The sequence below is a fragment of the Rutilus rutilus genome, assembly GCF_951802725.1.
Source record: "Rutilus rutilus genome assembly, chromosome: 13".
Classification (NCBI taxonomy): domain Eukaryota; kingdom Metazoa; phylum Chordata; class Actinopteri; order Cypriniformes; family Leuciscidae; genus Rutilus; species Rutilus rutilus.
In genome coordinates, this window is record NC_140218.1 from 31,272,833 (window position 1) to 31,298,481 (window position 25,649).

The 25,649-nt window shown below is 37.4% G+C and overlaps 2 protein-coding genes across 3 annotated transcripts; both read left to right on the forward strand.

Moving 5' to 3' along the window:
- Positions 1–9,926: 9,926 nt before the first annotated feature.
- On the forward strand, positions 9,927–16,408 carry LOC311303080 (cadherin-like protein 26). Its single transcript, XM_084429353.1, has 11 exons — positions 9,927–10,028; positions 10,904–11,026; positions 11,151–11,300; positions 11,455–11,578; positions 11,664–11,842; positions 12,066–12,197; positions 12,342–12,524; positions 13,263–13,626; positions 14,957–15,181; positions 15,458–15,590; positions 15,784–16,408. Exons 1-11 carry the CDS (start codon positions 9,996–9,998, stop codon positions 15,899–15,901), a joined length of 1,764 nt encoding a protein of 587 aa, XP_084285479.1. The 5' UTR covers positions 9,927–9,995; the 3' UTR covers positions 15,902–16,408.
- Positions 16,409–17,138: 730 nt separating this feature from the next.
- rhoac (ras homolog gene family, member Ac) lies at positions 17,139–25,477 on the forward strand. Of its 2 annotated transcripts, none has more exons than XM_084428298.1 (5): positions 17,139–17,322; positions 18,493–18,648; positions 19,324–19,444; positions 23,992–24,122; positions 24,599–25,477. In XM_084428298.1, exons 2-5 carry the CDS (start codon positions 18,493–18,495, stop codon positions 24,770–24,772), a joined length of 582 nt encoding a protein of 193 aa, XP_084284424.1. In that variant the 5' UTR covers positions 17,139–17,322; the 3' UTR covers positions 24,773–25,477. The 2 variants fall into 2 exon arrangements, with proteins under 2 accessions (XP_084284424.1, XP_084284425.1); XM_084428299.1 differs by having other exon boundaries at positions 17,254–17,437.
- Positions 25,478–25,649: the final 172 nt, after the last annotated feature.

Here is a 25,649-nt window from a genome sequence, read left to right on the forward strand (position 1 = left end):
ATACAGAAGTCTTCTAGGAAGATAAATAGAAGATAGCTACGATTTTAATACAACTTTAAAGATTTGAGATAAACATTCTTTTAATTTTAAAAGATCTAATTTAAACTTTTAAGATTATGGTTTTAAATGAATTAAGTAGGAATAAAACTGTGGAAAGCAGACTAACTTTACATGTGCTGTGACATTGTGCCCCAGAGACTCCTCCCATCTCCGTGAGGGTCTGAAGCTTCATTTCACACTGTGGTTTATCCCTGAAGGATCTGGGGCTGATTTGTTTACGACAACTTAAACTATTTGCTTTTGGATTTTTTTTTTATCATTGCATAAACAACTTCTTCTTCAGCGCACTGAAAATGTAAGGTGTTTTTATATTTATATTTATTTTAGCCAACTTATTGAATAACTTATTTAACAGTTTATTTACTAAGTAAAACTGTTTAAATCAATTTTGTACAGTTTGTTATTATTCATTGCGTTATACATTTTATTTATTATCATTTAATCAAAAATATAGATACGTTTATTTTTATAGAACCCTTGTGTGTGTGTGTGTGTGTGTGTGTGTGTGTGTGTGTGTGTGTGTTTGTGTGCGTGTGTGTGTGTGGTTCAGGTATTTTTGACCTGAGCAAAATGTGTCCCGTGAGCAAAATACCTTATAAATTATATTTATTTATATTTTTGAAAATGTAAAAAAAACGCAGAAAGTTTTCTGTGAGGGTAGTGTTTAGGTGTACGGGTAGAATATACAGTTACAGTACAAAATCATTATATCTATGGAACACCCACTACTGCGACTGTCACACCATTTTAGCTAAAAACACACTCCTCTGTCTCTCTAAGAAACACTCAAGCGAATTTGTATTATGGAACATGCAGTCTTTAAATAAATGCACAAAAATATTAAAAATCAGTAAGCGGTAATTTATGTGTTCATAAAGTCAAAGGGTCATCTAATAATGTGGATTATCCTACCTTTTAATTGTTTTATGTTTCCTGAAACAAGTTGCAAATGCTAATACATAGCAACAACACCGAGAGGAAGAGGAGGGCCTGTGCTCCTGCCATGATGGAATCAATCTTCATTTTCAGTTTAGCAGCAGCACAGCACACATCTCTGCTCAGAAATTCAAGGATCTGTGATTTTAACCAGATAGAGACAAAAAAGACAGTCTCATATCATCTCAGGTAAGTTCACTTTAACTTGTTTAAAAGATTAAAATACTTATACTTGATAATTTAACATCTTATTTCAAATAATATGAACTATTATTCACTATTTTATATGTTTTATTTATTTTTCTATGTAAGGCAGTATATTGTGGTGTCCACAAAATGACCCTATGTCACTGATGTATTAGATTAAAATACATATACTTAATAATTTAACATCTTATTTCATTTATTTTATGTGGTTTATTTATCTGCAATGCTTTTTATTTCTTAAAAACTAATTTGTAACATTTCGTTTACACAAAGACCTTGTAGACTGGTGTAATCTGAAATCAAAACCACTGGCATATTTCATCTGCTCAGAAAGATTCAAGGTTCTGCGACTTTAACCAGATAGACATATAAAGACCGCATCGTTTCACCGATGGTAAGTTCAACACATGTTTAAAGATTAAACCTACCTTTAAAAAACTTAATGCTTAATAATTGTATTCTTATTTCATATATCTGTTATTTTATATGTTTTATTTAACAGCTATGCTTCTCACTTCTTACACTCATTTGTACCGTTTCATTCACAGACATTATGGACGCTGCAACGCATTCTGAAAACCTTGCCTCTGACCCTCTGGCAGGGCTCTTCATGATCAAAAATTCACCGACCTTTGATGCTTTAAACTGCAATAATAAAAGACATCCTGAAAAAAACATTCACTTCCTTGTCACACAAGCAGATTGGGGGCCATAAACACACAAACATAAACACACCGGAAGCACAGATGATCAAAACAGCACAAACCACCTGTTGGTCATAAAACCCCCCATAAACGGTCATATATGACCCTGGACAACAAAACCAGTCACATGGGGCAATATTTTGAAATTTAGATTTATACACCATGCTGAATAAATAAGCTTTTTTTACATTGATGTATATTGTTTGTTAGGATAGGACAATATTTGGCTAAGATACAACTATTTGAAAATCTGGAATCTGAGGGTGCAAAACAAAATCTAAATATTGAGAAAATCGTCTTTACAGTTGTCCATTTATGTTCACGATTTTGCTGCATTCACTCACAAAAATAAAAATTTTATATAATATATTTTTTACAAAATATCTTCATGGAACATGATCTTTCCTTAATATCCTAATGATTTTTGGCCCAAATTTTTTTATCATTTTGACCCACACAATGTATTGTTGGCTATTGCCACAAGTATACCCGTGTTACTTATGACTGGTTTTGTGATCCAGGATCACATATAAGGTCATAAAGGAAAATTGTGTATGTCTGTTCCGCCACTGGCTCTCGTAAAAGTGGAGGCAACATTTTCAAAGGAAGATTTCCTCTGTTCCTGAGTCCATAGAGGTTTAGACTGTTGGTGTGCGACCCTGTACTGCCTTGCAACCTTCAGCTACCTCTTGCTTCGCCAGCCAACAGTTGGTTGCGGTTCGAGGACCCGGTTTCGCCTTCTCACGCACTCTCTGAGGTTATCTAGAGACAGGTAAGCACTACAACACTCAGACCCTGTTTCGGGCCGTGAGCTGGGTCCCTGTTTGTTGCCTGAAGTCTGTGGTATCCGTGGTTCCGCTGCTTCGCTCAGTTGTGGCACTACACGGTACACGGTCCTGGCTGATCCAGCGGTTCCCCCGTACCTACAGACTCAGCTTCATTAGCTGGCATTGAGTGCGTTCGAGGACCGCACCTAGAGACAGGTGTTTACAACTCAGACCCTGCTTCGGGCCTCCTTCGGGCCTTCCGAGCTGGGTGCCTGTCTCTAACCCGCTGCCTCACTCTGAGTACGTCTCTGATACATTGGCCGCCCTGTGTTGGTCCATTGTAGCACTGAAAGGTGCTCCCGACCAACTCAGCCGGTTCTTGTATCATCAGACTCGGCTAAAACGATTCAGTTCGTCCGGCACCCGCCCATGTGCAGCGCTGTTTGTTACACATCTGTGTTCCTAATTGTGCTGCCGAGTGTGCGGTCGTCGCTTCCTACTGACGAAGGTTGCGATCGAGCCGTTCCTCCAGCCGATATGAAGATAGATTTCTAAGTGAGGCCTGTTCTTCATTGTACTCAAACTATAGTGAGTTCTGTGTGCACATCAGGGATCTGTGTGCTTGATTCGGGCCCTTTTTTCAAGCTTCCGTTCAAGTTACTACACAGTACGCATTACTAATGCTCATCCCTATGAATGGTCTGCAGCATGGGACCTGAAGGACGCATACTTCAGATATCCACTCCTCCGTAAACACGGGCCATCCTGTGTCTTGCGTTGAGGGGTCGAAGTCTCAGTACAAGTCCTTCCCTTCGAGTGCTACATATCCAGTTGGGTCTTCAGGTCAATGGAGAAGAGTAACTCGTCTACGGACTGATGAGCTTTTTTCCAGTATGGAGGTGGACTTGGTTTACACGTTTCTCACCCTGGAATGTGTCTGATTGGTGCTTAGAGGTGAAAGGGTCCCACTGAATAAACGTCAGAGGCTCCAGGGGCATATGTGAGATGCATCCGCAAATAAACTGTTTGTGCCCAAGGTTCCCCTTAAAACGGGACCAAAAGTCACAGGACCTCTCCAGCTCTCGTCTGTTTTGGAAACCAGCAGAAGGGAAGGCGGTTTCCATGCAGAGGTTGGCCCACTAAAAGATTAGTGTTGCCATTATCTTGGTGAAATTCCCAAGGTGCACCGTGCCCACCTGGGTAGTGAGCTCCTCCAAAAAGAGAGTGTAGCTCCTTCCTGGGCGTTGACATGAGTGCCTCGCTGACAGATTAAGAGCTGTGGGCTGGGCAAGACCAGCACATTCGCTAAGAAATTAGCCTATGTGTCGAGCCAGTTGCTTCCGTGGGCTCCCTTCACACGAAGCCAGCTTCACCTTAGCCCAGTTTGTAGTGTCGGCTTGCTGCGCCATTCCCCTCCTTTGGACTGGATAAGTGCGCCTTTTTGCTCCAGTTGAGTTCCCTCTTCAAACCCTGTTAAGTTCCTCCTCGCCTCCTTCGGTGTTGGACGTGGCAAAGCGTCCGATGCCAGACTTGTGTTAGGTGGGGTCCATATGTTGTGATCCTTACGGCGATCCCATATGTGTATTATGGTGTACTTCCACGGTTTTGACTCCCTGCGGCGAGCCCGTGTCTTCCCTTGGCAGAGCCTGCTCTGCCGTCACTGACCGATTGCGTCTCCCCCGTTACAGGCTGGAGCCACCTCAGGGACATGCCATATGTTGTACTGCTCGCTAAGTCGCTCAGTCCATATGTGTTTCTCCACATGTTACCTCCTTCGGGCAGGATGTGGCTTCCGCAGCGTTTGCCTTCCAACGAAAGGTAGGCTTCCCAGTTGTCCTGTGGAACAGCAGTGACTTTCCTGGCCTAAGCTCTGTCCTATTCGCTCAAATCGCGGGAAGATCAGGAGGCTTTTGTCTAGGCACTGGAAGGTGGCAGCACTAGTGGCGTCTTAGTAGGGATCCCAATCAGTCGACACGTCGAACAATGTCGAACAATAATGACTTAACATCTCATAATAATGACAAACTTTCTTGTATTAATGACTTTTTTTATTATTATTATGAGAAACTTTCTCAATATAATGAGATACTAAGTGTTATGATTCTGCCCGTGTCTTTAATTCTTTTCTTGTCTTAGGGTAGGATCATAACAGACTCTTGTTAAGTGTGCAAGCGCGTGGCTTTTCGGGCCATGTGCTTGTGTTGTCTCGTTCCTCGCCCCGCCCCCTTGTTATCCTCGTTTAGTCTTCATTGCTTTACCCTTGTCACCTGTTTCCCTCATTAGTTTCTCCCTATTTAATCCCCTTGTGTTTGTTGTCCTGTGCCGGTTCATTGTCACTCATTATGTGAAACCAACTGTGAGTAACCTGTTGAAAGTCTTGTGAAGAGTTTGATCCTGTCTTAGCTGTTAGCAGAGGTGTGGACTCGAGTCATGTGACTTGGACTCGAGTCAGACTCGAGTCATGAATTTGATGACTTCAGACTCGACTCGACAAAATGTACAAAGACTTGCAACTCGACTTGGACTTTAACATCAATGACTCGTGACTTCCCTTGGACTTGCGCCTTTTGACTCGAGAAGACTTGCTACTTCCCATGAAAACTGGGGGAAAAATGTCCACATGGCCGCGCCGCTCTCAGTTTATCTGCAACTGTGAAAAAAAATGTGCACCACCTGTATGCATGCAGCGAGCGCGCGCGCTGCCTGCACGACATCCAATCACTGTAGTCCCACGTTGTTTTGATTCGACAGCATAGCCCGTTTCACTTTCACACATACTCCGTTTGCAGTGCGTATGCGCCAGCGGGTGCGTATTTTTTTCCGTACCCATGTTAACAGGTTAGAGCTTTCACACTGCACGCGGTTGCAGTCCGTCGATCCGTTCCAGGTGCGGTGCGTATACAGCAGTGCCGCGATCGTTTCCGCACCGAGTCTATTTCTGCTGTGCTGCACATGTGCTGCACGCGCTGAATTAAAGTGACAGCGCATGTTTCGTGGTCAACATGAACACAGATTGACCTAAAAATTTAGTAATTTCACCATAAATGCGATTAATTAAATAAAATGTAGTAATCTCACCATAATTGTATTTAATTAAATACTATTTTCACTTTAAGACCAGGGTAAAGCAAGGAAAACTACAATTTACCTCAACAAGGCGACATAATGAACAAATCTCGTCTCATTCGTGGAGGTGGAAAAACATGTTCCTTGTGACATGCAAGATTTATTGTATTAATTTAAATATAAAATAAAAGGCATGAGAGTCGGCTGTTTTTTTTATATAAGTAGCCTATATGGTTAAATATTTGACCACTTGCTTTAGGAACTTCATATAAGTAGAAGTAATGCATTGAATAATAGGCATACGTTGTTTAAATTGTGTTTAAACGTGCATACGTCTATTAAAGAGTGTATATGTGTACAAAGATAATCGCAATGCTGAGACGTAAGACCGGGGTAGCCTAAATCAAGGGAAAATACATATTTCAACAAGGCAATAACACTCGTCTCATTCGTGGAGGTGGAAAAACAAGTTCTTTGTGACATGCGAGATATATTGTATAAAGATTTAAATTATGCAAAAGAAAGAGTATGAGTCTGCTGTTTTTGTCAATTTTAAGTTTTAATTTAAAATGTAGGCTATGCGATTTTAATATAAGTACATGGTTAAATATTTTACCACTTGTTTGAGCAACTTAATATAGCCTATAATTATATAAGAGTAATGCATTAAATAATACGTTGTTTAAATTGTATTTAAACGTGAATACGTCTTTTAAAGAGTGTATACGTGTGTACAAAGAGAATCGCAATGCTGACAACAATTTTTTTTTAAATAAAAGATGCTAATAACTTCTGGATTTGAAATACAAATAGTGAGTATGTATTTGTGGTACAGCTGCGGATCACGCACTGCAAACGCAGCATATGTGAAAGCACTATCGCGCGTGCTGGTCTTGCACCGCATACGCACTGCAACACGCATTCCAATTATATTATCAGGTTGGTCCAGTTTTTCAGAAGTGATAATTTTGAGGAGTGAGGATTTTATTGATGACATGTTTAAAAAGGTTTAGGCTAAAACGACCCATGTCTATTTGAAAGTTAAACTGTTTTGCAATATGAGGTTAATACAATACAGGACTGAAGCTGCATGCTGTGCATTGTTCTAGTGCAATATGCTGTTGAAATACAAGCATTTTTTGTGAAAATTAAATTTTCTGTTTTTTACTGTATTTGATTATAAATCAAAGTATAAAAAGAGGTTTAAATAAATACAAATCTTACAGGCGTACATGATTTGTATAAATTTTATTTCTGTGGTAAGAGGACTTGAAATGACTCGAAACTAAAATGGTAGGACTTTGGACTCGACTTGAGACTTGTTGGCTTTGACTTTTGACTCGACTCGGGACTTGCCTCATCTTTGACTCGACTTGACTCGGGACTCGAGGGCAAAGACTTGAGACTTACTTGTGACTTGCATAACAATGACTTTGTCCCACCTCTGGCTGTTAGTTTATTGTTCAGTTTTCTGTCTGAGTCTTAGTCTAGTCTTGTTAATCTAATATAGTTGTTCCTGTTTTGCCCCCTCGTGGGTTTTGGTTTTTCTGTAATAAACGTAGTTCACTTGCATACTGTCTGCATTTGGGTTCATCTCCTTGCACCATCATAATCATGAGAAACTTTCTCATTATTATGACTTAACCCTCTGTGGTACGCAATATGATATCAGTGAGGAAAAAAATATTTGTTATGTTTCTCTTGCTTAAAATTGGACACTATAACAATATCAATAAACATTATCATTACGTTTAAATGTATTTATTAATTAAAAGTTTGTTGCCTCAAGGCAACATTGTACCACAATGGACAAATTGAAACATTTGACATTTTCATGAAGAAAAAATTTATATATTTATTGAAAACATACATTCCTTTAACTAAACACTTGACCAAATAGATTTATCAAGTTTTTAATGAATTACACACTTCATATTTAATAAAAAGTAACATTTATTATCCAGCTGTTGCCCTCAGGCAACATTGTACCATTATGGAACGGAAGTACTACAAACCATTATCATATCAAAACATTACAATCGGTGTTGTTTCAAGGTAAAACATTAACAGTCACCATAACCTTATCCTAATATGAACCTTATCCTAACAAGCATGCACATACACACACACACACAAGGACCTGCATGTAAACAAGCACATAAACACAAAATCTCCTTTCTCACTAATGGCACCTCACTGCTTGTGAAAGTTGAGGAAGCAATTCCTCTCAACAGAAAAACACAGGTAGGTAACACATTTTGAGCACTGCACTTATACAATACCTGAACAACCTGCGTCTCAAGCTATCGCAATGCCAAAGTGGCCTAAATATGTGACCCTGGACCACAAAACCAGTCACATGGGTATTTTTTTTAAAAATTGAGATCTATACATCACATGAAAACTGAATAAATACGCTTTTCATTGATGTATGGTTTGTTAGGATAGGACAATATGTGGCTGAGGCACAACTATTTGAAAATCTGGAATCTGAGAGTGCAAAAAATCAAAACATTGAGAAAATCTCCTTTAAAGTTGTCCATTTATGTTGGCGATTGTGCTGCATTCACTCACTAAAATAAATGTTTTATGTATTTACGGTAGGAAATTTACAAAATATCTTCATGGAACATGATCTTTACTTAATATCCTAATAATTTTTGCCATAAAAGAAAAACCGATAATTTTGACCCTTACAAAGTATTGTTGGCTATTGCCATAAATATACACGTGCGACATGTGACTGGTTTTGTGATCCAGGGTCACATATAAGTTAGCCTACACAGTGATGAGTGGGTGACTGACCAACTTTCAAAATGCGTATTACACCTGTGGTGGGAGATGACGAGAAGGCTCTGAAATCAGAGCACAATTGAATTATTAATTCAAAATCGAAACTGAGTATGAGACTACACTACTCCTGTCCAGCATCAGGTCATATTTAAACCGTCCAGTACTGTACTCTGGTAGGCCTACTCGTCCTTGACAGCTGCTGGACTTGATTAGTTTTGACTGTGTTCTGCATTATGTTCTACAATATGTTCTTCACGAAAGACGTACTGTGGTTCTATCTGAAGTTAAACCGCAACATAAAGGTTGCACATTGTTGTCATTTTTTTCCCTGTCAGATTGTATTACAGTAGGCATGTATAAATCAATGAATGACACATTTTTGGCTGTCATGGTGTGTGCACCTGTGTGAAATGCCTGCTAATACGCTGCATTCCTATCACTTATATTGGACACTTTTTGCACTTAAATTGGATTTTTCTTACTGTTGACATTAAATGATTTCTTCCTGGATATTTTAGTCATATTTGCTAATTCTATTTGTATAGTATTTGCCCTGTTTTGATCCGTTTTCCTAGGAAATTTACTTAGTTTTATTTTTGTCATCATTATTCAGCTTTAAGGATATAAAAATCGCCCTTATCAACCTTGATTGACATGGCAATAAAATTCCATCACGTTATTTTGGCAGTTAACATTTTGTGAGCTTTTGGGCTGGAGATTGTCCACCCAGTCTGGCAACACTGGTTTCTATACTTCTATACAGTGGTGAAACCATATTTTACCTGTAAACTAAACTTGTCATAATGTTTGGAGTAGCCAAGCATACAAACAAAGCAAATGTAACTATTTGTTTTGAATGTAGATTTTAACATCGAACTCTTACAAAAACAACATTAGGCTCAGTGAGCTATTGTTTTTGAGCTATGATTTTCTATTTTATTGAATGCACGTACCCCGATTTTAAATAATCTAGTTAAGTACCAGAAAAGTTGATTTGGTTTAACAAAATATTTATGGTGTGACCTGCATATTTATGTTGTAGAATTCATTGAAAAGAAAATCACTCTTCTGTAAAAATGAAAGTGCAAACTGACATTGAATCGACGTATGTTCGCTATCTCTGTGTACTCTGGTTGAGAAGTCAAAGTCTTTATGTCAAAGACAGGTTTATTTGCTTGGAAGGATATAAAAATGTTCATAAAATGTGACCTAAACATTTTTCCATTTAACTCCAACCGGAACATCTCGTATTTATTGCTTTGTTCCGCAATGCCTGGGCTATTAAACAGTTCCTTAGAAATGCACTTCAACAATAGGGTTCTTCAAATGGATTTCCAGAGAAATGTTTTTAAATCCTCCTCTATTTAAGGAGGAACCAAAATCAACTTGCCTCACATTCACTTAGAACAACTAAAGCAAGAAGATCCCGAATCTGAGTGACAGGCCATTCCCGCTGCATAAAATGAAGGCTGTTGTGATCGTTTTCCTTGTGGCAGTAAGTAACAACGTGATTTTTTAACATATTATCAGTTCAGTAACACAGTTTTCAAATGAATGAAATGTTTTACACATTTTCTAAAAACAAATACTTAATATTAAATGCATCTAATGCATCTAAAACCTATGGATTTAAGGAGATAACTCTTTATTCTACTTGAATTATTGGATATTTACATATTTTGTCATTTAAAACAATACAATTCAGACCTGTGTTACTTTAGTATCATTGAAATACTATTATAGTTTTCAGTAATATTTTGAATTAGTTTTTCTTTTTATATGTCCAGTTTTCATTTTAGATAACATTTAAGTAATTTTGACATTTTTTAGTAGTTTAAAAAAACAATCTATATTTTTATTCATTTTTCATTTCAGTTTTAGTTATTTTAGTACTAAATGAACAAATTTTATTTATTTTTTGCCTTGGCAACTAGATTTTAGTTTTTGTACATTTTATTTTATTAAAGCTAACATTCATTTTATTTAAAGTAACAAAAATATATAGGCCTATACTTTTGGTTTTAGTTTCTAAATATAATTACCCAATTTCAGACATGCTTAAGTGTGCAGATACTTTTTTGAAAGGCCACTATAAACTGGAAACGATTAATAGTTGCAGATATGGAAAGAATGTTGAAATTATACGAGAAAAGCTTTCTAAATAATTTGAGTTAAAATCTTGTACAAACAATCAAATTATTGGCTTCAAGTTGCATCAGGCCAGAACAGGATAGCTAACAGGTAAAAAAAAAAATGTTATAAAAAAAAAAAACCCCTTATACATTTTATAACTTTTAGTTTATAAAACTTTTATAAAAAAAAAAAAAAAAATGTAAATTGTAACTTTCTGTGTAATATTTTCTTTTCCAGAGTGTCTGTATTCAGGGCGCAAACGCATCAAAACAAAACCTACGCAAAAAGCGAGCATGGGTTGTGGATTCACTCTACATGGAAGAGGAGCACAGTGGGCCTTTCCCATACAAACTGGGAGATGTAGGTGATATTGAACACTTTCTGTAGTAATCGGCCACTTTAAAGCAGAATATCAACTGATGAGCACAGATTTCAGACTCAAGAGTTTGTCCTCTGAATGTTTACACCTTTTTTTTTCTCTTAGTTAAATATTGAGAGGAGATCAGCTACGGAAGAATACTTCATCCATGGACAGGGCATTGACAAAGATCCCAAGGGAATTATCTCTGTCAAATCCAACGGATCGGTTTATGCTCTTGGAAAAGTTGACTATGAGGAGTACAAGAAGCTAACAGTAAGTCTAAGGCCCGTTCACAACAAGGACAATAGGCTATAAGGACAATATATAGTTCTAAAAATCTGTAATTGTGAAAGGGCCTTAACAATAGTGATGTGCCATGTTAAATTCATATTTAATTTATACTTACTGTTATTTTGTTGACTTGCAGGTCAGACTAACTAATGAAAACACAAACGTTGCCGTAGATATTGTGATTCAGGATGTTAATGACCACGCTCCTGTTTTCAACAAGGAAGTGTATGAAATCACAATAGATGAATCGACACCACAAGGTACTGATACACAAAACGTGTTTAAACCAACTGGTTTCCTAGGTGTACGTTTCCCATGTTCATCCCTCTATTGTCTTGCCCAAAGGTGAGCGTTTGGTCACAGTTATGGCAACCGACAAGGACCAGTTTGGCTCAGCAAACTCGTTGTTTACCCTGAGAATCGTTTCAGTCTCTCCCCAAACCTCCAATACTGAGTTCTTCATTGATCAAGCTGAAGCAGAATTGACAGGGACGATATATTTCAAGGGATGCCTGGATTATGAGGTATCATGAACACAGTTTCTCTCCTGTTGCACATATAGTTGCTCATTTAACGTAGATTCTTGCTCTGGGATGCTTTTAAACAGTATTAAAAGAGTTCCCATGCATGCTAGCCTTTTAGATCAAAAGGTCAATCAAGTGATGCATAAATTCAATCAGGCGTGTTCAAACTTTTGGTATAGTGAGAGATACAGTATTCAACTTTACTATTCCTTTTCCATTGTAGGAGAGCCAAAAATACACTATTCTGGTCGAAGCAAAGGATCATGGGGAGAAGGTGCAACTCTCCAGTACTAGCACTGTGATACTGAATATCATCGACAAAAACAACCATCTACCAGAATTCACCGAGACAGCAGTAAGTCAACCATGTGTAAAGCTTTCAGATGTTATTGTCAATTGCAGGCAAGTTATGCAGTTTGACCTGTTTTTGATGAGGGTTGGTTTTGAGAACCAATAGCACACTAAGATAAAAATATGTTTGATGACTTTTGTCCCACAGGACTCTTCACGGGTGAAAGTGCAGAAGCGCGGAGAACCGGTTTATCGACTGCAGGTGACAGATAAAGACAGCAGAGGATCTGCAGCGTGGAGAGCACGATACTCTCTCCAGGGTGAAAAAGCACAACACTTCAAGATTCAGACTGATCCTGACACCAATGATGGAGTCATAACCATCACGGAGGTAAGACTGGATTCGGCTCATTAGCAGGAACAACATTTGTGTCCCTATTGCACTTCTTTTTTTTTTTTATAAAATAAAAGATTTTTCTTAGACCTTTTCTAGTCTGGATCCAATTCAGTGTGCACAGCTGACCTTTTATTTTGGCTCACTTATCAACAAAATTGTTTTTTAAATGTTTTATTTATTTATTTGGAAAGTCAGCCCGTTTGCAATCTTATCACCATTACATTTTAATGGGTTAAATTAAAGTGAAAAATCAGCTTCTACTTTTATTTTGCTTTTATTAAAATGAATTCCATGCTTTTGTTGTCTGTGTAGTTTTTGACTAAATTCTTTGGCAGATTTTGTCTTCATCCCTGCACTTTTATTTCAACCCTGTTATGCCGTGGCCCTTTAAAAAAGAATTTAATCTTTCTGGGAATGATGTCTTTTTTCAGAAAAAAAGTACATCCTCAAACAATTTTTAATCATCCTGCCCATGTGAAAAAAAGTGGGTAAAAAAGTCACAAAAGAACAAAAAAAGCACAATAAAACACAATTATTTCTGTTTCAACTATCACTGTGATCATTTTTGTGCAGTTTTCTTTTTCTCTTTCCCAAAGTACTGGAGTATTACCTGTAAATAATGTGTTTTGGTATTTTTATGTACGCTAGTAAGCCCCAAAATATTGGCACAAAACATGTTTTTGAATGCTTAAAATATTTTATTTCAGTAATGTGATCTTCTCCCCCATGCAGCCTTTGAATTATGAAGAAAGTTCCAACTTGAGCCTGACGGTCATTGTTGAGAACGAGGAGCCCTTCTTCTACTGTAAAATCACAGGACGTCCCACACACGGACTGTGGGATGTACTACACTCAAGAGGAATGTCCAGCTCCACATCAGCATCCTTTCTCATCACCAGTCCTGATACACGGGAGATCGTGAAACATGTGAAGAGACTGGAGACTGGACCGCTGCTGGGGGCCAAAAAATTGGGCATGTGTCTGTCTGAGAAGAATACTGAGATCACAGCTGTGGACCCAGACCTGTACGGCCCGTCAGTCCACTTTGAGCTGATGGGAGATGTTGAGGGGGAATGGAGGCTTCATTCTAACTATGGTATCAGAAAAATACTCATCTTGCTTAAAATTGTAATAAAGCGCAATAGTCGGGTTTTAGAAGTAAAACGGCATTCATTTTCTCCATAGGAAACTTATAAACCTTTAAAGATGTTTTTTAAATGATCATGTTTAACAGCGGAATTCATGGTGATAAACTACATTACCCATGATGCTGTACAGAAAATCACCAGAAATCAGTCACAACAAGCAAACTGCGACAAAAGAGCTCTTTAGATATATACATTAGGGATGGGACAAAATAGCGATAGGGGGATTTATCGTTGTCCTTCTCCATGCAATATACGAGAATCGATACGCTGGCACCAAATTTCGATATTTTAATTAATAAAATAAGGCGCTCTAAATAGATTTCCCAGCTTCACTACTTCATGGCTCCTCGAGGTGGCGCTCAACACCTGAATGAGGGAAACGTGAACATATGTTAACAAGCCTAAGAAAAATAGGTTTTTAACGGGATAGTGGACAGCAGTGTGAGTAAAATAATAGATGCCCAAACCACGTTTAAGTCCAAAGTCTGGATGCACTTCGGCTTTTATACAGTAGCCTACCATTGATGGGACACACAAAATCGACAAAGAGTACACGATATTCAAGAACTGCCTGGTTAAAAGTAAAGTGCACGGGTAATACCACCAACATGCAAAGCCACTACGCCATTACCCTGATCTCATTGAAAATGTTTCATTTAGCCTGTTCAGTTTAATTTACAGACTGAAAAACCTTTTGTGTTGTTTTCTAACAGTTTGGACTTGAATAAAGAGAGAAAACCTGCACAGGCATTTTGTTTTCATAGTTAGACAGGCATCATGATGTATCATTATAGGATTGTCTAGCAATATATTGATTATCGCAGATTTGCTGTATCGTATCGTGAGTCATGTATCGTGAGGTACCCTGTGATTCCCACCCCTAATATAGATAAATATATTTTATATTTCTACAATCGCCATTGTTTTTCAATTATGTACTTCGCAATGCTTCATGGGATTGTAGTTCTTTCCCTAACTAAAGTCATTAAGTACACAGTTTTGTATCTTTGCATTGTTATCTGATTTTCAAATACTTTTTTGCTTAAATTCAAAGTTAGAAGTGTCGTGATTCACCACGTAGCTGGTTGGCTAACCCTATGGGAAAAATGAATGGAAAAAATAACAGCTGAAAAAAGTGGGCGAGCACTAATGCACTATAGCAACCTTTCTTTTACAAGAAAAAGTGGCACAGTGATATATATATATATATATAACATAATATCATATAAGGTACCATGTTCATTTTCCGGTGTAACTCTTGTTCTGGTTTCCTCCCAGGCACAACTGTGAGACTGATCAAAGAGAGCGCTGTACGTGCGGGCGATCATGAACTCACCCTTAAGATCTCCGACAGCCGGGGCCAGGTTTCACTCCAGAGCCTGTTGGTTCGTGTGTGTGACTGTGATGTTTCTGCAGGCTGCCATGTGCTCAGAAGAACAGCAGTGTTACAGCTGAGCGTCACTGCCGTCACTGCCATGATCTCCAGCCTCCTGCTGCTGCTGGGTGAGGAATAAATCACAGTTTGATCACAGGAATAAATTACAGTTTACAATATATTTACATAGAAAACAGTTATTTTAACATCGTAATCATATTTCACATTATTACTGTTTATTACTGAATTTTACTGTATTTTTGATCAAATAAATGCAGCCTCGGTGAGCAAAAGAGACATTAAAACATTTTTTAAACCTTACTGACCCCAAACACTTGAACGGTAGTGTATGTGCATCTAATAATTCATTTTTGTATGTGTGTTTTGTGATTTAAAATAAAAAGGGATGGTGTTGATGGCGTTCCAGATCAGACGCAGGGCAAAGAAACTTACTACTTTCCGCTCCTTAAGCTCACTGGGCACACTTGATCAATCTCTTAGTAGTGACACCTCCGAAGGACCTGAGTCTGTTGGATGGTAAGCACAGGAACATTATCTTGCTACTTTAGTCAGCTTGCACCATTCCCATCTATTTTGGCAGTATTTGTTATTGAATTTTTTTTTAATTTGATATGATGATATGATGTTTGACTTTCATTTTCTGAAAGAGCTTATTGGAGAACTAGATCTAGAACTGGACTAATCTCAATTTCTGGTCCAAATTACGCAGTGCATGGGACCCGAGGCTTGTGGACGTGGACAAACTAATGTCCTCCATTAACCAGGATCCCAGAGCTGGAATTAAAAGGAATTCTGAAGACTTCAGTACGCAACTTAATTTACTGTGACATTGTGAAGGAAAAAGAAAAAAAACGGATTTTTGAAGGATTTATTTATTTATTTTATCAATGCAGTGCATGTCGGACTGCTTTTGCACTGTGAAGGAAAAAAGCAATGTTGCTTTTGATTGTGTTCGTTCTAAATGTACAAAGTGAAGTGAATGACTTAAAGAATAGACTGAAACAAATTACTAGACTTATTCTGCATTAAGTGAATGCTGGCTGAATTCTGTGAATGAATATGCACTAAGTGAATGAATTTGTATTATGTGTCAAATAATTATATCAGCCTATGCAGATAAAAGTTGAGAAATTCATAAACAGCCCTCAGAACGGGTGATACTGTATCAAGGTGTTTGTACACTGATATGTTTATAGTGTTTATATGAAGACATTTTATACAAGTGGGAGATTGTACATGTTTTGTGGTTATTGTTTTCTAATATTCTTAATTATATTGTATTTATGTGCTAAAATAAAAAGATGTTACCATTAAAATGTCATACATGGAGATACAACATCTGCGGTGTGGTGCACATATTGTACACATACAGAAACACATGCACGTAGAGCAAGCAAGTGGCCTATTTTGTCCCTGCTGGACTTTGAGCTTTCCTTGATTTCCACATGATGGTCCTACACACAAGAAGGAAAAATGAATGTCTTATTAGTCTTCTAAAAACTGACACGACCAGTGCACACATTCATAATAATCATATCACCAGAAAACCATAATCCAGTAGGGCAATCAAGCAATATTGACTTGGCAAATTAGTATCAAATCTTCATAGTTGGTACTAAGATGTCTTGTACTAGTGAGATATTTTAAATAATATAGTTAAACATTTATTATTTGCTTCTTCAACTATGAACACAGTTGGCCCTGTGGAGTTTTTAGAAAACATTTTAAACAACTCAAGCGTTTTTTTGTGTGTGTGTCATTTAACCATTCGTTTATGGGAGAGACATTTTGTTTCTCAACAAATCTTAGTGCTAATTTTTCAGAAAACTAATTTGATTTAATAAATATCCTGTATTTTTTTCGCCTCAGAACTGTCATGAACATTTGGACACCTCTAATCACTTTATTCTGAGGTGGAAATAAACGTGTGAGTGAATGACTGTTTTCTCTTGCTAAGTGAAAAACCCTTTATTAGGGGCACGATTAGTTGTTTGTGATGGAAATAATGGACCTCCTTTTCAACAAAAAGAAAAGGTTAAATAAAAACCATGCAGGGCCTGGGACACAAACGAAAGTGTGTGTAGTGGAAGAGGGTTGTGTTATCTCCTCACAGTTCTTCTTGATGAAGCTGTGTGATTGTATGGGCGGGTGTTGTTTCGTGGCAGGACTGAAGATGGGCGGACTTTAAAATCAGCCAGGAAAAGACAGGAAAGCCGACACTTCCCCGCACCACAACAAAAAGAAAACGGTAACTATTTTAAATGTTTTGTGTAAATACATGAAGTTGACGAAAATAAAAGGCGTTTGGTGAGATCGTGGATTTTTCACTGTGGGATTTCAACGGCCTGAAACTCGCCGTGACTGTAAATATACATTTTTTTTTCACGCGAGTTGCATCATTTATGCTGATGATTCATGTCAGCTAGTTTGAACTAACTAGTTAAAATATTTCAGATGATTATGATTCGATTTAATATGAAGCCGATCTGCTTTCTATGCGTTTAAACTCAGCCTGTTTTAGCCTAACGTACATGAGATGAATTAACGAGAAAATATGAACCGATTAGTTTAATCCACGTATTCTAATCCCGAGTTTAAACTCTTCTGACATTGTTGAAATCAGTGTTTCAGTAGATTAGAGCAAATATTGTTTCTATTTGACCACAGTCTAATCTGCTTACAGCAAAGTCTTTGCCATTTCGCTTACAGGTTTTCTAAAAGATTATCGTGCGATATGTGTTCATAAAATAATGTTATACACTATGAAAGTGTTGTACCATTATGTAATGATGTGCCGATTATTACTTCAGGGTTATTTAAAACAGTCTCTTTCTGATGAATGTCGGCTAGTGGCTAACCAACCAATTCCACTTTAGATTCATCACTTATTGTGCGAAACTGTATTTTTAATTGAAAAAAAAAACCTATTTTCCATGTTAGTATATACATGTAGGTGTTTGTTGACGTTTTATGATGTATTATTTTATGAATGTATATGTTTGTGAATGAATGTTTTGATGGCGCGGGTGCGGCGGAAACACAGGCCTCGCGACAGGACGCGTTCCCATCGTGAATATATCGATCTTCACACGCAGTAATATACGTAGATCCTCGTTAATCGGATGTTTTATGATTATGTCCTTTGTTGTTTGGTCAGTGTTTGTGGAAAGTTTAGTTTTTTCTTTCTTTCTTTAGCACATAGCGACACAGATATAGTGCAACTTCCGGTCAAATGATACTTCCGCAGCTGTGTTTCCGGTTCCTGTATAGAAGTGATTCACAGATATCTATCTATCTATCACTTTAAATATAAACTACTTCTCCATTTTAAACAGCTGCTTTTCAATTTGCTCTCAAAATGCTTTGAATCAGTGAAGTTTACATTTTGTCTGTCCTTGTCTCTGTCTCTCCCCGGCAGATGGCTGCCATTCGTAAGAAACTCGTCATAGTGGGCGATGGAGCCTGTGGAAAGACCTGTTTGCTTATTGTTTTCAGTAAAGATCAGTTTCCTGAAGTCTACGTGCCCACTGTGTTTGAGAACTATGTTGCAGACATTGAGGTTGATGGAAAACAGGTATGAAAGCTGCCAATGGCTTCACATTTATTAATAAAATTGACTTGCGTGTGTATTTTGTGACATTGGTTTATGCAGTCCAAAATTACATCTTTGCACCATCATTTCAACCAAACAGTCGTTGTAGCCAAATATATTTTTAATGCAAGAAGTAAAATAAAGTACTTAATATTAAATAATAAAGGCATGTTTTCCACAGTTTTTTAAACAATTGGAAGAATAATAGTTAATTATTTTCATTTATATGCACTAAGACAGCAAGTTATGGTAATAAACGCCAATATTTACTTATTTTTAGTAAAATATTTGAATACGTGAAAAAATGCAATTAGACTGAGTGACGACAAACACATCTTTGAATCAGTGTTTTCAAGGAAACATCTGTGTTTCATTTCACAGACATTTTGTACTGATTCACATGAATTCTAACTCTACTGCCTTCCCAGCTCTAATAAATGCCATTTTTTATACTAAAATTGTAATCTTGGATGATATTTATAATACATCACCAGCAAGAATATTCAATATATGGTCCTGCCCCATTGCACAGATGTGGTTACATTGGTGTAAGTTACACTTGTTGTAGCAAAAAAGTTGTATTGATATATACAGAATAAGATTCACATTTATTGGTGGCGAAGTTTTGTTCATGTACCAATATCTTTCCTGTTATAGGTAGAGCTTGCCTTATGGGACACTGCTGGACAGGAGGACTATGATCGGTTAAGACCCCTCTCCTACCCTGACACAGATGTCATTCTTATGTGCTTTTCCATCGACAGCCCTGATTCCTTGGGTGAGACTTCCTCACAAACAACTAGCCTAGATTTTACCAGCCCATTCATCGCACTTCAATTCCAAATGATGAAAAAAGTTATTTCGGCATGAAATAGAAATTCACCTAATCTGTTTTCATCCACATGTTTCATTTTTTGTAAAAACAAAACAAAAGTGACCTTATAATTTAATCAAAATGTTATAACTCGATATTCTGGTGAAACAACAGAGTTCTCCAATCATTTAGTGTGCTTAAAGTTGCCCCTATTATGCCTTTTTTAGATATTATCTTTTATGTAGTGTATAATATATCTGTTTGGGAATGCAAGGTCAGCAAAGTTTCAAAGATCAAAGTGCAGGATAAATAGAGTTATTTTCTCCCAAAAGAAAGAAGCGATTCTAAAATCCAGTCTTGCTTCCTGCTTGAACCTACATAGGTTAGTAATACATTTCTACAATGCCAGCCTACGGTCTTCATTGACTGCCCGCAAACAACGCCATTATTACTGCTCGTATCACTGCGTATCAAGTGCTGAGGAAGATCCGGAGCTAAAATTAGACTAACCACAACAGACTGGGTCATCTAAACCAATCAGATCAGAGTAGACCAATCACAACAGACTGGGTCATCTGACCATTCAGAGCAGAGTAGACCAATCACAACAGACTGTGCCATCTGACCAATCAGAGCAGAGAAGACCAATCACAACAGACTGGGTCATCTAAACCAATCAGAGCAGAGTAGACCAATCACAACAGACTGTGCCATCTGACCAATCAGAGCAGAGAAGACCAATCACAACAGACTGGGTCATCTAAACCAATCAGAGCAGAGTAGATTGAACCCCATGGACAAAATCAAGTCCTGCCCTACATTTTTTTTTTTTTTTGCTAATACATTTTACACAGATATACGTTACAATACAGAAGAAAGCTCTGTCGCTACTTCTGTTTCACCGTAACCTTAAATGTGTCAATCATAGTGGTAAAACCAGTCAGCTAATAATAAATTAAACATTCTAATGAATTGGTTCATGAAATCTTCACTTGTTGTTTAAACAGTTTTTTACTTCAAAGTGACAAAGTTAAAGATGCAGCAATAGACTTAATGTCGAACGTCACATGAACAAACTTGACAACGGGTCTCATCGCATCCGCTTGTCTGAGAAAGTGTTAACGGCGATATCTATGCACTTTTAAGGTAATCAGCTAACCTAGCTAATTCTTTTCATTGTTGCTGTTTTATTCAATTTAAATATTTAAATGTGTGAAGAAGAAAAATAAAAACATTGTGCATATGCGATGGACATCGGCTCTTCATTTTGCACAAGATTAAAAAGTTTTAAATGGAATTAAAAGATTAAAAATAAACATTTAGCATGAATTTGAGATAGCAGTTTCTCTTATAAAGTCGTCATGAAACGGAATTTGTGATAGTATTCTCTTCCCTATTGTGTCGAGTGCAGTGGTGGAAAGAGTACTGAAAAAAAACATAAGTAAAAGTACCATTACATTCCAAAAAATCTAGTGTGAGTAGAGGAAAAAGTACTTGTCCAAAAAACTACTTGAGTAAGAGTAAAAAAGTAGCTTATTTAAAAGTACTCATGAGTAGTGAGTACTGAGTAGTGAGTACTGAGCTGCGGATTCCACCCCCTTATAATAAACAATGTGCACTACAATTAATAAATTAAAAAAAACATTGTACATACTGTAATTCACATTATATTTTGTTCTTTGTCAGAAAGATTGAAGAATATCTATCATCCATCTTTTTAAAATGCATCAAATCAGTACATTCATCACCATTTAAATCATATTGTTATTGTAAAATTGTAAAAAATATTGTAAAATTAGGCGAAAGGCCACTGAGACTGAGCATGCTTGTTGCACATACAATATCAATGTTCAAAGAATTCAAAAACCTTTAGAAACTCATAATAGTTCAGCATCACACACCATGAGGTGGGTTAAATAGAGAGATTAAAAAATACCCAATTTCTCTCCAAAACGGTACCAATTTGAGTTTTTTGATAAATGAGAATCACTAATATTATCAGATTACCTCACCCAATGCACTGAAAAAGCCTAAGATGGTGAGCTAACACTAATTACACTGTAATTCCATGCTATTAAATATGTTACAATTGAAACGTAAATGCACATTGATCTAGAAGGGTGACATCATCCCTTACATTTTACACGGCTACATTTACTCACATTGTAATGCTGATAATATAATTTGTTAGGAAAATTGTGCATTAAATAGGGAAGTTATATCCGGGAAACTTTTACATAAGAAACAAACACACACACACACACACACACACACACAAACAAATGCATGTCTCTTTGTAGTCTCGGCGAAGCTGTTTTATCAGCATCATCCACACACAAAAAAACAAAAGTTGAACATGAAAAATGTTTTTGCGCAAGTGCACTTGCCAAATGAAGACGGATTGTATGAAATGGATCAATCAAAAAAACGTTGTTTATTAACGAGCTGTAGTCACACACTGACAGAAATGCAGTTCAGGTTAACGCCATGGTTCATAACGTGCACTGATACTGAATCTGGCGGCATGGCGAGCGTGACGCGCGTCTCTGTAGATGTTATTGTGAAGTAAATGTGAGCGGGAATTCACCGCATTATGAACTCGTCACGCAATACCCCCAACCTCACACCAAATGCCAGGCCCTGTAGACAGGCCAGCCTATATAAATATCATAATAAGCAGAAATGTGAAATGTACCGTAGCATATTAGAGGAAGATGCTGATATCTGGATTGAATTGATGCTTGAAGAATGCACTTCCACACAGCAGTCACGAGTAACCGCAGGAATAGGCGGTTCAAGTTTTCTATGCTTAATTTGATTTGATGACAGTCACGAGACCGATTACTCGATCCAATCACGTTGATGGATAAAAATAAAATTAAAACAAGCATGTAACGAGTAACGACCACAAACGGAAGGAAAATAGCGTAGTAAAAGTACCGATACATCACTTAAAATGTGCTCAAGTCAAAGTAAAATTACACAATTTTTAAACTACTCAAAAGTACAATTTCTAAAAAAAAAAAAAAAAGGCGGGGCTTGAATTTGTCCATTGGTAATTGATTGGATGGTTTGTGGTTTGCTATTGGTGGATCTCCTTTGAGTGACAGGTTATTGCCCCGCCCACATCACCAGTAAACAGAAGAGATGTTGTTCAAAGAGGGAGGTTATAAGGTACATGAATTTAAAACAATAATGTGCACGGATAAATCATTTTGATTTCATTGTGACTTTAATGTTTAGGTCCTTGCTTGGCATGTGATTAACATATTGAGTGTGTTTATATATACAGCAAAATGCTGACTATCAGAAATCAGCCATGCGAAAGAACTGCATTTTCAAGAACGGTCAGGTTTTCCTCTGGTCTTTGCATCAAGAAGTAAACAGTTTTGCACTTGAGTACATTGCTGACATAACAGGAAAAGATAGAGGTGTTTCATTTGCGGTTTTGTTTTTATTAACTTTCTGGAAAATGTCAACTAAGTTAAGGATGTAAACTTAAGTGTGATAGTTCTGTTCAAACAAGATCTACCCCTGGTTTCACAGACAAGGCTTAAAGGGATACTTTTACTTTTACTGATCTAGCTTAGCATAGATCATTGAATCGGACAAGACCATTAGCATCTCTCTCAAAAAAATGACCAAAGAGTTTCGATATTTTTCCTATTTAAAACTTGACTCTTCTGTAGTTACATCGTGTACTAAGACCGACGGAAAATGTAAAGTTGCGATTTTCTAGGCTGATATGGCTAGGAACTATACTCGTACCATGAGTGCAGCAGGCGTAATGATATAACGCAGCGCCTGAAAATAGTCCCCAGCTTCCAACGTGACCGGGACTAAGTTTGTCTAACCTATTAGACCTATTTTCAGGCGCTGCGTTATATCATTACGCCTGCTGCACCCATGGTACGGCAGCAAAGTTTCTTGATTATTACGCAGGAATGAGAGTATAGTTCATATAGCCATATCAGCCTAGAAAATCGCAACTTTACATTTTCCGTCGGTCTTAGTACACGATGTAACTACAGAAGAGTCAAGTTTTAAATAGGAAAAATATCGAAACTCTTTGGTCATTTTTTTGAGAGAGATGCTAATGGTCTTGTCCGATTCAATGATCTATGCTAAGCTATGCTAAAAGTGGTACCGCCAGACCCGGAGTTTGGCTGAATGGATTCGAAAACGGTAAAACTCAACTGTTTAACTCTGGGGGAGTTGTAAAATGAGTATCCCTTTAAGTCTAGTCCCAGACTGAAATGCATGTTTTGTGCTGTTTTAACTGAAAGTAACGTTCATTAGCATATCTTAAAATATGTCAGTGCCATTGTTTTGTCACAAGATGCACACAGGTAATGTTTATAAAAGCTACTTAAATGTCCTAATTGAACTAAGGCTTAAACCTGGTCTGTGAAACCAGGTGAAATGTTTTACTCTTTAAATACTTGTCGTGGTTTTTAAAATAAGGTTGAAGTTCATTTGAAATGATCACTCTCTCCTTAAATTCATCACAGAGAATATTCCAGAAAAGTGGACACCAGAGGTGAAGCATTTCTGTCCAAATGTTCCCATCATCCTTGTTGGCAACAAAAAGGATCTCCGAAATGATGATCACACACGAAGGGAACTTGCCAAAATGAAACAGGCAGGGCCTTTTTTTTACTCATTCTTAAAAGCAATATTTCAATAGTTTTGTCAGAGATTCACCTTCATGTCTTTACAAACCTGTAGGACGACTAACTTTCTTCTGCTCAAAAACATAAGATGATCTCAGAATGTCCAAGCTACATTTCTTTCCATACAACAAAATTGAATGCTAATACACACCGCTAAACTCCAGTGTGTTTAAAGTACGGCCAGTTTCTAGATTATAAAACATCTTTTATGAGCTGGACAGTGTAAATCACATCCATTTTCATTGTAAGCTTGAATATTCTGCCTAACGTCTGATTTGTCTTTAATGGAAGACTACTGGAATGAGTCGACATGATTGTGAATGGGCATACATGATGACAAAAATGTTCTTATTTTATATAATGCATTCCTTCAATATAAACGTGTTGATATTGGCTAGTCGCCTGGACATGCTTGTAATATCTTTTGAATTATATCTTCATTTAGGAGCCCGTGAAGGCAGAGGAAGGGCGCGACATGTCCAACCGCATCAACGCCTTCGGTTATTTAGAGTGCTCAGCTAAGACGAAAGATGGCGTGAGAGAGGTCTTTGAAATGGCCACCAGGGCTGCGCTGCAAGCCAGGAAACGGGGCAAAAAAAATGGCTGTCTGCTGTTATAGAAACCTGTAGAAGAGTGGATGTCAGTCAACAGCCCAGGAGACTTCAGAGCAGGGAGCTTTGCATTCATGTCCTAGTACAGTCATCGGCCGTATCAGACTGATACTGGGACATCATGTCAGACAAACCACGAGAGACCAATGGAAATACTTCGGGAACAAGATGATGTCATTTCCTGTCATCGCTAAGTTTGGGGTTAAGAGTTTTCTGGTCACATCAAGCAAAAAAATTTGAGATCGGATTTCTAAAAGGACTCTATAACTATGATATTTGATGTTATTCTTCCCCCTCCACACCTCTTAGCCCCAAACAAAATGGTTGTCTAATAAGCGTCCTGTCTTCAGCGACTGTTTTGTACATTGGACAGATTGTATGTATGTTTGTATATGTAAGAATATGAATGTTTGTGTCAAATGAGTGCACGTCCGTCTCCAGGTTGCCATGTCTTCATTGTATATGCGTGTATCTGCCCGGCTTTATTCTGTTTGAATATTCTGTGCTCAACTAAAGCACACACTGAACGTTGAAGTGGGCTGAATTGTGTTTAACCTCCCACTTCAGGCTTTTTCCTTTTTATAGCTGATGTCTCAAAGGATTCTGGGCTGTACATTAGGGATCTAAACCATTTAGTGATACTGATTTATTTAAAGCTTACAGTTTTTTTTTTTTAATCATTTGCATTTAGAAATAAAATTTTAAGAAAATCAGGTTTGAAATGTTTCAGTTGAGCAAATTCATTGTCTTCCCATTGATTTGAATGCAACAACTTACATAAGAGTGGTTTTATAAGAAGTAGTTGCAAAGAAGTGCTATCAGAGGTGTAAAGAGTAACTGAAAATACCTCACACACACACTGAAAATGACTCCACATCAAGTCAC

Coding starts and splice junctions, on each gene's coding strand:
- LOC311303080 (XM_084429353.1), top strand. CDS start 9,996: ATGAAGGCTGTTGTGATCGTTTTCCTTGTGGCA. Junction 11,579..11,663: donor AGATGAATCGACACCACAAG/GTACTGATACAC, acceptor TCTTGCCCAAAG/GTGAGCGTTTGGTCACAGTT. Junction 13,627..14,956: donor GAGGCTTCATTCTAACTATG/GTATCAGAAAAA, acceptor GTTTCCTCCCAG/GCACAACTGTGAGACTGATC.
- rhoac (XM_084428298.1), top strand. CDS start 18,493: ATGGCTGCCATTCGTAAGAAACTCGTCATAGTGGGCGATGGAGCCTGT. Junction 18,649..19,323: donor TTGAGGTTGATGGAAAACAG/GTATGAAAGCTG, acceptor TTCCTGTTATAG/GTAGAGCTTGCCTTATGGGA. Junction 19,445..23,991: donor CGACAGCCCTGATTCCTTGG/GTGAGACTTCCT, acceptor AATTCATCACAG/AGAATATTCCAGAAAAGTGG.